Below are 12,953 nucleotides of genomic sequence, written 5' to 3'. Positions count from 1 at the left end.
GACTTATTTTCATCTTTTAGAGGACAGTGGAGAGCTATGTGGATAAGAGGATGGGGACCACTTACGGACCGCCTGCTGGGAAGAAAATGTCAATTTTTATAGATGACATAAACATGCCTGTCATCAACGAATGGGGAGACCAGGTTAGGGATCAATTTATTGAAATAATAAATATATCCTTTCACTGTTTACCTCAATTAATGGTACATTTGTACTTATTTTCTTTGTTTTGGAATCCTACACAAGATCATTTCATTTTAAGTCAATTTATTTATTAGATTAATTTTGCACATTTCAATTATCTAATTAAATGAACTGATGATAACATCAAAGAAAAATGCTAATGTAAACTACTAATATATAAATCTCCTTGATTTAAGTTTGCTTTTTTTGCCCTTCATCATAGGTAACTAATGAGATTGTCAGGCAGCTGATGGAGCAAAACGGGTTCTTCAATCTGGAAAAACCAGGAGAGTTCACCAATATTGTGGACGTTCAGTTTTTAGCAGCTATGATCCATCCAGGAGGCGGCCGTAATGACGTCCCACAGAGACTGAAAAGGCAGTTCTCCATCTTTAACTGTACCCTGCCCTCCAATGCTTCCATTGACAAGATATTTGGTGAGTAAAAAGAGTGCCGTGTTATCGTTATTGATGTTTGTATTGAATCAAAACATTGAATTAATGTTAAGGATTGTGTTATGAAAACTGATAATTATGATATAGTAGTAACTTTCTAAAATACTGCTAATACTGAAGCGACTTAAGATTGCATACTACATGTACTGTGTCTTATGCTTTTGATAAAAAAAAATGATATGCTTTGGTCACTTTCCCACCTTTAATTATCCCATCACCTTATTGTATAGGATTGATTGGCGAGGGCCACTTCTCTGCACGTCGCGGTTTTGCCAATGAAGTTCAGAGCACCATAACCCGTTTAGTTTCTTTGACCCGCCGTCTCTGGCAGTTGACCAAGGTCAAGATGCTTCCAACTCCGGCCAAGTTCCACTACATTTTCAACTTAAGGGATCTGTCCAGGATCTGGCAAGGCATGCTCAATACCAACGCTGAGGTGGTCAACTCTGTCCAGGTAAGAGGATTAAAATGTGCACTTAATTCACAGGTTCTTCTTTTTTTATTGATCTAATTGTCACATAATTAGGGAAATATGGTTAGCATTGCTAATTTCAAATAACCATGATAATTGAATCTAAATTTTAACCGACAATAACATTACTACAGTATAAGTCTCTCACTGCATCACAATCAAAAATGCATGTACCGGTGTGTATATATACACACGCACAGTATATACTGTATAACTAATACACTTAAAATGTTCTAGCCTTAGTTAAAATACTGCATATAAATGCTGGTTTTACAGGGATCAGGTTACCACAGTGCCGTAACAATATTCCTCCCACTACCCTGGTTTCTTGTGTGCTAGTAAACAGTGCATAGAGAGCAGTAACACATTGTAGTGTAGTGTGTTGCAGAGGACTGTATAATAGTCTCGAGTAGTGTAGAGGCCCTGACAGAGAATGATGAAACCCCTAATTATATGGTAGAACTAATGTATGATTACATGCTATATTAAGATTACAGTATTGGAGGGAGACAGAAGTGGTTGATGGTCGGGAAGAATAAAGAATTCTAGCATTGCAAGCTCAATTCTTGCTGAGGTGGCCAATTCCTTGTTGGTTTATGGCCTCACTGAATAATAGAATACTATGAAATATATCTTCTACCTGAGGCTGCCAAGGGTCAAAGCAAACATGTTCAACATCGCTGCCGTGGCTTCTGACTCAACTCAGAAGACTTATGCTGTGTCACGGATACTTCGGATACTTCCTTCAGTACACTGCCATGAAGTACAATGTGTACACTTTTCACGTACTTGCGGAGTGTGTGAATTTCTATCGCCACTAACATTATTTGCGGTAACAAATAATTACAGACTGCTCAATTAACCAAATACACATACTGATGGCTTCTATCCAACAACAGTATAGTGATATTAATAGTGGAAAAAACCCCCACATGTATAACTTAGATTTGTTTAGTGCAGTGTTCACCGAAGCAGCCGCAACCTCTGCTGGTCTCTCCCCTTCTGCTAGTAAGATGGCAATTGTTGAGGATGAGAAGTGTCCAGCGTGCCACACTCAACTTTTTGACCGCTATGAGTGAACATCCTGTACTCCTAGTGCAGGACATTTCGCCATACTTCTCAGTGTAAATGCACTTATGCGTTTAAAATAGCAAATGTAAGTACAGAAATATGCAAATTGAGACGTGGCACTAGACTGCACAAGGCAAGAGTAGAAAAAAACCAAAACACTCGAAACTGAATATAAAAGAGTATTGAATAATAATAAATGCCATTTTCCCAGGGTTTTATTTCCTGATGAGGTTGCTGTATGTGCAGAAATCCTACAATCAATACATCTAATCAATGTCTCTTTTAATCAATGTCAGTGTAAACAAATGATCCAATGCTCGATGTGAATCTTTTTTACCTCTTCATCAAACTCATTCAATGATTCTATTAAGGAGTCAAAGGTTTCCTCCAAATAATTGCTATTTGTCATATTGGCTGAATAAGCTAATTCAGGAGTAACTCTAACCTGTCCTGCTGGCCGGTATTGGCTGACAGACTGAAGAGAGACTTTCCTCAACAAAAGGTTTTTTGACCTTACTAACTTCAATACGAGCATTAACACAAGTTATTAACACAAATTAACACAATTTCCAGGTGCTGTTGGCATTGTGGAGGCACGAATGCAGCCGTGTGATAGCTGACAGATTTACCATGCCTGAGGACGTTGAATGGTTTGACCAGGCTTTGGCAAAGCTGGTAGAAGAGGAGCTTGTCGAAGAGCGCAAGAACATCGGGGATCATGGCGGTGGCTTCGAGAGATATTTTGTGGACTTTCTACGCGACGCACCTGATGCTACAGGTACCGATCAATCAAAGAGACACAGCACTGGAACATTTTAGAAGGAATTTGCTTTTGTATTGTGATCATTTTAATGTAAAATGTTCTTTCCTCACAGGGGAAGAGCCAGACGATTCAGACTTTGATTTGCCCAAAGTCTATGAGCCTATCGAATCGTTTGAGAGTTTGAAGGACCGCCTGAACATGTTTCTGAGCCATTATAATGAGAGCATCAGGGGCACTGGCGTGGACATGGTCTTCTTTCAGGATGCTATGATGCATCTGGTCAAGGTACTCTAAAGACTTTAATCATGTAGCTACATTAGTGTGTTTTTTTAAATAAATTGAAATATTAGCAAAAGTACATATCACCAGCTTTTAACGTTATAGAATAGAACACAATGTTTTGTGAAAGAGTAAGTATTTATCTTTTAAATTAGGAAAATTAAAGTGTGCATGCATAAAAAACTAAATGTCGCACACAAAGCCAAACTCAAGATAAACTCAGCCTTAAGACACGGTCCCTCCATGGGAGTTGTGTCCCTGGCCACTCGACAAATGTTAATTATTGAATGGTCAAGCTTCTTGAATTTGAAAGCCCTCAGACGTGCTCAGACAGCCTTCGCCACCAAAATATCCTGCCAGTTTTACCTAAGTACAAATTAATTTGTGGATCTTTTAAATGCTTGCTTGCTTTCTCACTTGCACTCACACAAAATGCTCTCTCTGTCTCCCTTGCTTGTTTTTTCTTACCCCCGTTTTCATACTTGCAACTTGTCACATATATACACTCCCTTTATTAATCCTAGTTTTATGTGAATGGGTTTTGTGTGTGTAGGTGTCGAGGATAATCCGGACTCCTGGAGGTAATGCCTTGCTGGTGGGTGTTGGAGGTTCAGGCAAACAGAGCCTGACCAGACTGGCCTCATTCATAGCTGGATACAAGATCTTCCAGATCACTCTCACACGGTGAGGCTCACAGACAATAGACAGACACGCAGACACGCAGACACGCAGACACGCAGACACACAGACACACAGACACACAGACAAAACCTCAACATGTAGTGGTTCACAGTCCATGACCTTTGAAGGATACAGAGCAATATAGAGTACAAGTGACCCTGTAACATGCAATAGCGTCCATTTTTTAAAGTTCAAATTATACTATTGAATTAGGAGCCCGCAATGTTACAAAATATAATTTTGTTTTAAGTTAGGTTTATTATGTTTAGTGAAGAGACCAGGTCTCTTAGCAAATATTTAATAAAAATAAAAGAAACTACAACAAAACAGATCCACCCTGTAGACATTAAATCCAAACCACCATACCACCATACAGAGTATGAATATTATGTCTCAGTTCTGAGATTTGAGAAGGATTCATCATTCATCTTTCAGGAGCTGCAATCAGAATGAATACAATTGCCGGGACAGCAAGATAATAGTTATTGCATAATATCTTTGCAGCTCTGGCCCCTTGTCAATTGTGTCTTCTCTGTGAGACGATATAATTGTCCACTTTCAGACTCTTCTCAGTGCAGTTGATTGATGAATAAGAGAAACTCTCATTTGCTTTTCTCTGTCATTTTTCTCTGCCTGCTCCGGTCTACACTTTTTCTGCCTCATTGGTCTGTGTCTCACTCTGGCCTCTCTCGAGCTCTCCCAACCTGTCAAATGTTTTTCTCCCTCAGTCCCCATGTGCTTTGTCTCCGTCTTATTCACTGTCTGCTCTTTTCATAACAGATTTTAGTGTTTGGTATTAATATGAATGACCCTCTAGACTTCACAGCCCTCTTTGAAAAAAACAGACCTTGATTTTTTCTCTGCCTTTTCTTCTCTTTTACACACACAGCCAGTTGCCTTTTCCTCGCACAGCCAGTACAGTGATGTCTCTATTTCTCATGCAGACTCAATTTGACTCAAACCTTTTCTCTGCTTTCATGTAAACTGTCCACTTTTTAAAAAATGTAACTCTGTTGCTTTCCATACATTCAGTTTTTATGCGATTAATACCAGCCTTTAATCTTCCACGTTCACACTCTGGCTTGTTTTTAATCTCTTAAGTGCATATTTATTTGATGCATTCTGTTTCCAGCTCATACAACACAGCCAATCTGATGGACGACCTGAAGGGTTTGTACAGAACAGCTGGCCAACAAGGCAAAGGCATCAGCTTCCTCTTTACTGACAACGAAATCAAAGACGAGTCCTTCCTCGAGTACATGAATAACGTCCTGTCATCTGGAGAGGTAAGGAACACACACATGGGGAAAAAGAAACACAAACATACATGCATGAATGTTTATAGTTATAAAAACTTAGATTTCATATGAACTTGTAATACATAACTGAAGAGGTTTGGTGCTGTTAAGTAGGAACAAACATAGGACATCTGCATTCAGACTTATATGGAACATACCAAAAATATAGTGGTTAGCATTAGGCCATGTATAGTCTTTATTGTTAGCAATCAAATGTTGCAAAATGCATCAAGTGGGCCAACTGGAAGGCCTTAATAAGCACAGAGAGATCAACTCGTAAAATAATGCATAGATTAAACTATTTTCACCGCTATTATGCTTCAAGATTATTCTGATGATGATGTATTCCCCAGTGCATGCATTCCTATATATTTTTCATCATCAGTGTAATTTACCGGAGATGTGTATGAAAAAAATCATTATTAAGAGCGGTGCTCAAAAGAAAAAAACATGAATTCATTATATTTTGATGAATGTACTGGCACATGTGTTTTGACAGCCGAAGCGGTTTAGATAATCAACACAAACACTTTATTATGAGGAAAGCCTACCGTGGATACACAAAGCGGCAATGACTCAGATACTTTCATTGACATCTAGTTTGTCCATCACAAAAGCTTCAATTATACTTTTGTTGTGCTGCTGAAACTGACAGCTGGCATTTACCCTTGTGTGAAACTAACATTTCATGACTGTGATTCCACGTAAGCGACAGCACAGGCACAGAGAAGAGAAAATCACGTTGTCTCTATCTGGTTTATGAGCAGTGCGGTTTCTCTCAAATTAAAAAGCAAATTGAATTTTCGCTGTCAATACGGTAGCGTTTCATAATTATTTTCTCATCGATTTGGATGTCATGAATTGAAGTTGTAAATGACAGAAAGGACAGATACAGCTAGTTCTGCATCACTTTGTATTACAGCTGCATAATGGACTTGTTCCTCTATTACTATGTATCTGCAGTTATAGCAGCAGGTTGCGTCAAGTTTACACATTGTTCTGCTTCAGTCCCAGAATCATCCATTGTACTGGATACAGTGGGTTTGTGTAACTGGGGAAATAAAGCATTTCCAAAGCCCTTTACTTACTGTCCTTTGTGACGTGAACTAATTAATATTTTACACTTCATGTCGAGCTACTTAAATGATATACAGTATGGTTTTCCCAGATACTCCATAATGCTGCTACTCCTACTGCTGCTTTGTGCTGACATAAGAGTCTTGCTGCTTTTTACACGCCCCTTCTTGGCACCCACTGCTGAGATATTTAGGTTCTGTGATCATTATGTTAAGCAGTCCAAGCTGTTAAGAAAGGTCCCCATCTTATAACAGCATGTTAATGCTAAGAATAAAGCCCATGTTGCACATTTGAATTGCTTACGCATGCATAGAAGGCGAATACATTTTAAGAAGCTCAACATCTTGGTGTGATGGGGAAATGTTTTGGCTTTATTGATTTTCATCTTTTAGTCTTGTATGCATCATACTTTTTAATGATGTCTGTGAAAATAATGTTTGATGCAACACGAGTGCATTATAAAATAAGTTGCCACGAACAAGAAAAGATTCACAATTATTCCTACGTAGGCTTCCTTGCAAAGATCAGTAGGGGGCATACTACAGGGGAGAAAACTATTTTTCTTATAACCAATCTTTTCCCAAACCAGCCCAATGTTGTGCAGTCATTGGTTGCAGGTTTCCGCCAGAAAAGCTATAACGCCTGGTTCCATCTGTTTCTTTTCTTTTCTTTTCTAATCTCCCTTTGTTTTCTGTTGCTGTCTCCGCCTCACCATGATATCGACTCAATGCACCCTCTGTTCCACATCCTGCTCCTTCCCTGCCATTCCTCTACCTACCTTCCTAAATAACAGTTTAATCAGCTGCTGCTTTACCAGGGAAGTAAATAGAAGTGTGTGTCTGTGTGTTGTTTGTGTGCATGTGAGAGGTTTGTGTGAGTGGTGTTTGTATTTGTTTGTGTATGTGAGAGAGGAGTTAGTGTTAGAAGTGTTAGGATGTCTGTGTGCGAGAGACAGTGACAGAGTTGAGAAATAAAAAGGAAGAGGGAGCTGTTAGTGTGAGGTGGTTGTTTATCTTAAAGTAACCCAGCAGATGGTTAGAGACCTGGTGCTTCTAACCACAACACCACATGCCCCCCCAAGACCCTCTGCTGCTTTCTCTCTCTCTCTCTCTCTCTCTCTCTCTCTCTCTCTCTCTCTCTCTCTCTCTCTCTCTCTCTCTCTCTCTCTCTCTCTCTCTCTCTCTCTCTCTCTCTCTCTCTCTCTCTCTCTCTCTCTCTCTCTCTGCAAATAGGGTTTTAGTGGAAAGGTGCAAAAAGCAATGTGAAAGGATACAGTGCCACTATCCCCATCCAATGGGTGTTATTCCATAATAAAGATTTGTGTTCACTCATCAACACCGGGCTAAGGCAGTATGTGGAGTATGAACAAGGAAATCAAAAGCAACTTCCAATGTCAGTTAAAATCTAACCATCCTAAACTATGATAAATAAGATAAAATTAAATGTACTGCCTTACTGTAAAAAAACATATTTAGGCTTATTCACAACATGTTGTTATTAGTACAACAGAAGTTAGATGGACAAGTTTGAAAGTTGAGCAAATAGGAAATGAAAATTATTATTTAAATATGTAATACTGGGGAAATATTGCCTTTGAATTCATAATTCAAGACTAAATAGTGTTAATGATTACCTTGTCATGTTACTGCATATATTTTGGATTTTTCTTTCCTCCCAATCTCTGTTTGTCAATAAATGTCTCCATGTGCCTCAAGTACAGATTAATATTTGAAAATCTGGGATGAAAGTGCTTTGCTTGAGAAATCCCAGATCATATTAAGGACTAATGTGCCACCCTAAACATGAAGTACTTTTGTTAGATTAGAGTGTTATGGTGATTTGAATCTCCATATTTATACTAACTACAACCACAATTACTTGCATGTATATGCATATATTAGAGAGAAAGACATCATAAAAGATTAAAATGCGTTTTTAATTTCTTGTAGACACAAACAACAGACCAACTAAACAATTTACCCCTAAACCTGACCTGATTCCAAACCTACAGACACAGTCCAACCAGTATTCTTAGGACAAACAACCTGGAAACATAAACAGATGGATAGATCATATCATTTGACATTAATGGGTGGGTGTGTTTCGATCCTCAGGTGTCCAATTTATTCGCTCGTGATGAGATTGATGAGATCCTCAATGATCTCATTCCTGTTATGAAGCGGGAGTTTCCCAGGCGACCGCCGACCAATGAAAACCTGTATGAGTACTTCATGTCACGAGTCCGACACAATCTCCACGTTGTTCTGTGCTTCTCGCCCGTTGGGGAAAAGTTCCGCAATCGGGCGTTAAAGTTTCCTGCATTAATATCTGGTTGCACCATGGACTGGTTCAGCCGATGGCCGAAAGATGCTCTTGTTGCAGGTACATTGCACAGTTTTTTACTTTATTCTGATATGATCTGTCTATCTAATAGTAGCATTTGTTTCTCTATATGTATATATCCCTGTCCATTTAAAGTGGTTGCTGTTATTTTTCTTTCACAGTGTGTCCCTTGTGCTTTCTAGTTTTCTGAAAGCCAGAACAAAATAAAAACTTTTCAAATTGTCTTGAAATCTGTAGTCATGCTGCTGGGACTTCCTCATTTATCACTTGTCTATTATAAATGTATATTATTAATCTTTGTTGCTTCAGAATGTTGCCTAGAAATGCCTTTCACTGATACTGAAATAGATCGTAATTTATTTCATACTCAAATATAACAATACTTACTTCTTTTAGTTTGTTCAACTCATTTTGTCCTTAAAAACTGTTTCTTGCAGCACATTTTCCAGTTTCCCCCTGCCCTCTCCTTCTGTTTCTCAATGTCCATTCCACATAATATCCTATGCAGATACATGGTCATTCCTGCCTGGAAAACAAACAATTTGAATTTCTTACAGCAAAGTATTGAGCAGTAAAGAAGCGTGATGTATTTATGTTTACATTTGCCAATCTGGTTTTAGCAACCACTTTCAACACTCCACTCTGTATTTTTCTCTTCTTAATTCTGCTATCTCTCATTCTTCCTCCTCCATCTTTCTGTCCTTCAGTTTCCGAACACTTTCTGTCAGTCTATGACATCGACTGCTCACCCCAGGTTAAAAGTGAGGTAGTCCAGTGCATGGGTTCCTTCCAGGATGGTGTGGCAGAGAAGTGTGTGGACTACTTCCAGAGGTACAGTATTTTGTTCAACTCTCTGTATCTACTAAGACAACAATCCACCCTTGAACAAAATCAATATGTTATTCTAGTTGTGTTAGACAGTTTGCTAAATATCTTTAGTAGTACAAGAAAATGTCCTTTCAACTCACAAAAATGTATCTTTCTTTATATATACTATACATTTATATTTTTGAGGTTATTTTATGACTTTATTAGAATGCTGATAATGACATGCAGCAGCAGCTAGAAATAAACTGTGGACATTGCTATTCGTGGGCAGCGCCCTAACAACTGCGCCTAGTTATATCGGTCATTTTATCGAATAAAGGTTCTACTAAATGTAGATTTAAGGTTAAGGATAACCCTGTCGTGCAAATGATTCTCCTGCATTTAAATATGTCATGAAGTTAACCTACTGTAATCTAATTTTAAATCTAGATACCGACGCTCCACCCACGTCACACCGAAGTCCTACCTGTCCTTCATTCAGGGCTACAAGGCCATCTACAAGGAGAAGTGGTCTGAAGTCCAGACCCTGGCCAACAGGTAAATATATTTACACGATTAAGTTAGATATTTGTTATACTTGTATTTACAATGTCAACATATACTGTAGCACATTTTAGCCTTTTATAACACCTTTGAATCATTACCTGCGGCATATTGTCTGCATCTCTTACAATTAGTAAGGGTTGGTTAGTATAAGACTTAAATGATAATAAGACTTAAAGTTGTTGAATCTGTAGGCTAGTCTTCCTCTTAGTGACAATGTTTGGCTGTCATAAGTGCGGCTTCAATAATTAGGCCTGATTAATGCATTTCCTGAAAAATAACGATGAAAGGATGTTTTCACAGGTAGATTTTCAAAGAACAGTGTCACAGATTGAACCCAATCTTAGTCATTAGTTATCGACATCCTATTGGTACCGACAGTAAGGGATGATCAGGATGTATCCTAATGAAGAGAGCTGTCATCAAAGAATCATCACAAGTCATTGTTTGAGAGTACAGCATTAATATTTCTTTCAGATTTCATAACACCGTAGCAGTTCTGTGCCTCCTTTGATCCTCATGATCACATGTCTGCTAATCAGCTATCCCTGAGCATCCAAAGACTAATTACATTTCAACTTTTGGTGAGACAAAAGCTACAAGTTGACCAAGGATGGAAAGCTGCTTTCCTTTTAAAGAATAAGAAACAAAGTATTCCCACCAGCTGGTATCCAGTGGAGCAAAACTACTGTCAGAATGTCTTGTAGTTCATCTTGAAACAAATAGGATCGCAGGTGTGAATGTGCAGACGCCTCTCAAATGGTTTAGCAGATAATAGTCAAGGTCCCAGTTACAGTATGTGCTGGGATTGCATGTGTCTTACCTGTTGTTACATTTCTCCTGTTTAGGATGAACACTGGTCTCCAGAAGCTGAAGGAGGCATCAGAGTCTGTAGCAGCACTCAGCAAGGAGCTGGAGGTGAAAGAGAAGGAGCTACAGGTTGCCAATGACAAGGCTGATATGGTAGGTTTCAGGCAGGAAAGTGTTTTTCGGTGACACTTTGGATTGAAACGGCAGCACATGTCGTACTGTCTGTATGTGGATATGAATATATTCTGGTCATTCATTATATTTTTCTGAAGGCGTACAGTATATGCAAGTACATTATGGTATGCATGCAGTGACATTAATGTGCCACAGGATAAATGAATGAATGAATGTGTAGATGACTTCATTAGTTTCCCTAATAAATATAAATTAGAGAATAAATAAAAGGGCACATTCCTTTTCATTACTGGAATTTGTTTTAGTATGTTTGAAGATCAGTTGTTATGTACTTACGTGATGAAGCTGCTGAAACTAATTGTTATCATCATTCATGTCTGTGTTGACTTTCCTGTGTGCCTCATATATCTCAGGTCAGTAATTAGTGTTTTCTAAGAAAAAAGTGATAACTAAATAAATATGAGGTTAGCAGTTTTTTTGTTTTGTTATTAAAGAAGGGATCATTTTGCTTGCTATTTTATTGATTCATGGCCATGTTCATTTCTGGTGCATTCTCCCAGGTATTGAAGGAGGTGACAGTAAAAGCTCAGGCAGCAGAGCGAGTGAAGGTGGAGGTGCAGAAAGTGAAGGACAAGGCCCAGGCCATTGTAGACAGCATCTCAGCTGACAAGGCCATCGCGGAGGAGAAACTTGAAGCTGCCCGGCCAGCTCTTCAAGAAGCAGAGGCTGCATTGCAGGTGTGGGAACCAAATATATTCAACATTATCCCATTCTATTGATATCTTAAAGAAGCAACGCAAAACACACTTTGAGTCACTGCCTTTAATCTTTATTGTATCTCTTGTCCTAACTGCATGCATGCTGGTCGGAATATGGCGTTTGGTTATATGCATCATATAGGCTTCATATATTTTATTCTCTGACCATTTATGTTTTTAGCACTGTCCATAACTTTCAACACTTTAGATCATATGTAATTACAATTGGCTTAATCTGTGACAAATGCACAATTACATGTCCAGATCCTAAAAGTCTAGTTGTGATAACGTTTTTGAAGGCAACACATGAAAGTGTTCTCCAATAAATACGTAATGCTTTCAATATGTAAGGACTCCTTAATGTGGCGGTGGTATTAATATTAACTATAACTGGATCTAAAAATAATGTCTCCACAGGGAAATTTCAAAAATCAAAGGAAATACACATTTTTATTGGGACATGCTGTAATTCTGCATATGAGCCAGATCATCAGAGATAGTTAATAGATTCTTTAAATATTTATTTTATTACAAATAAAATAATTAATGAGTTTTAAAATTGTCAAGCATCAAGTACATTTTTATGAACAGTATGAATATAAGATTTGTACGGTTGTATTTTCCTGTTCCTGTTAAACTGACTAATGTCATTCAAGCCTACTGGATCATGCAGTGCAACTCCTGACATTCTCTGCTGCCCCTGTATACAGTTATTCCTAAAAGATAGACTGAGGGTTAGAATTGTAAGTAAACTGTGTGTTAGGCTTAATGTCTCCCCGACCAACATTTTCCTGCTCTCACTCTGTGTTTCTTCAGGGTGCCACTTAGAGCACTCTGTGACTTGCTGCGTGTCGCTGCATGCAGGTTTTGCCTACAGCCTTCCCCTCCCTGTGTGTGTCTGTGTGTAACAGCAGGTGTGTATAAAGTTAGCGTGGGGCTCTGGGGCCTGAAGCTGCAATGTAATTAAAGCTGTCCTCCTGGGTAGATGGTTGCATACAGATCTCCCATGGCAGGTCCCTGATTAGAATTTCCATCGTGCTGCTCTGGATAGAAACCTTTTATTTCCAAGCAGGAAAACCTCGGGCTATCCGTCTGGATTGATGATCATGTATAAGTGCTATATTGAGTTTTAAATGGAGCTGTTGGTGGACACCACTGGACACAAGATTTGTCATTCGAGAGGCTTCTTCAGCTAAGGTTAAGGTCACTTTTAACTTGACATAGCTGGATGGTTCATATGAAGCTACACAGACAGTG

The 12,953-nt window shown here is 38.7% G+C and overlaps 1 protein-coding gene across 1 annotated transcript in view; it reads left to right on the top strand.

The window, feature by feature from the left end:
* Positions 1 to 12,953, top strand: part of dnah5 (dynein, axonemal, heavy chain 5) — an 87,581-nt gene that overhangs the window by 40,238 nt on the left and 34,390 nt on the right. Inside the window, exons 53-64 of the mRNA XM_029450763.1 lie at positions 21 to 143; positions 407 to 620; positions 869 to 1,092; positions 2,755 to 2,959; positions 3,057 to 3,229; positions 3,777 to 3,907; positions 5,037 to 5,190; positions 8,394 to 8,661; positions 9,330 to 9,453; positions 9,880 to 9,987; positions 10,842 to 10,956; positions 11,499 to 11,675. Coding sequence (XP_029306623.1) covers positions 21 to 143; positions 407 to 620; positions 869 to 1,092; positions 2,755 to 2,959; positions 3,057 to 3,229; positions 3,777 to 3,907; positions 5,037 to 5,190; positions 8,394 to 8,661; positions 9,330 to 9,453; positions 9,880 to 9,987; positions 10,842 to 10,956; positions 11,499 to 11,675 — 2,016 coding nt within the window. The remainder of the gene's footprint in view (positions 1 to 20; positions 144 to 406; positions 621 to 868; positions 1,093 to 2,754; positions 2,960 to 3,056; positions 3,230 to 3,776; positions 3,908 to 5,036; positions 5,191 to 8,393; positions 8,662 to 9,329; positions 9,454 to 9,879; positions 9,988 to 10,841; positions 10,957 to 11,498; positions 11,676 to 12,953) is intronic.

The sequence above is a fragment of the Cottoperca gobio genome, chromosome 16 (genome assembly GCF_900634415.1).
Source record: "Cottoperca gobio chromosome 16, fCotGob3.1, whole genome shotgun sequence".
Taxonomy (NCBI): domain Eukaryota; kingdom Metazoa; phylum Chordata; class Actinopteri; order Perciformes; family Bovichtidae; genus Cottoperca; species Cottoperca gobio.
The sequence above is the reverse complement of the archived record's forward strand: the minus strand, read 5'-3'. Positions and strand labels throughout refer to the sequence as shown.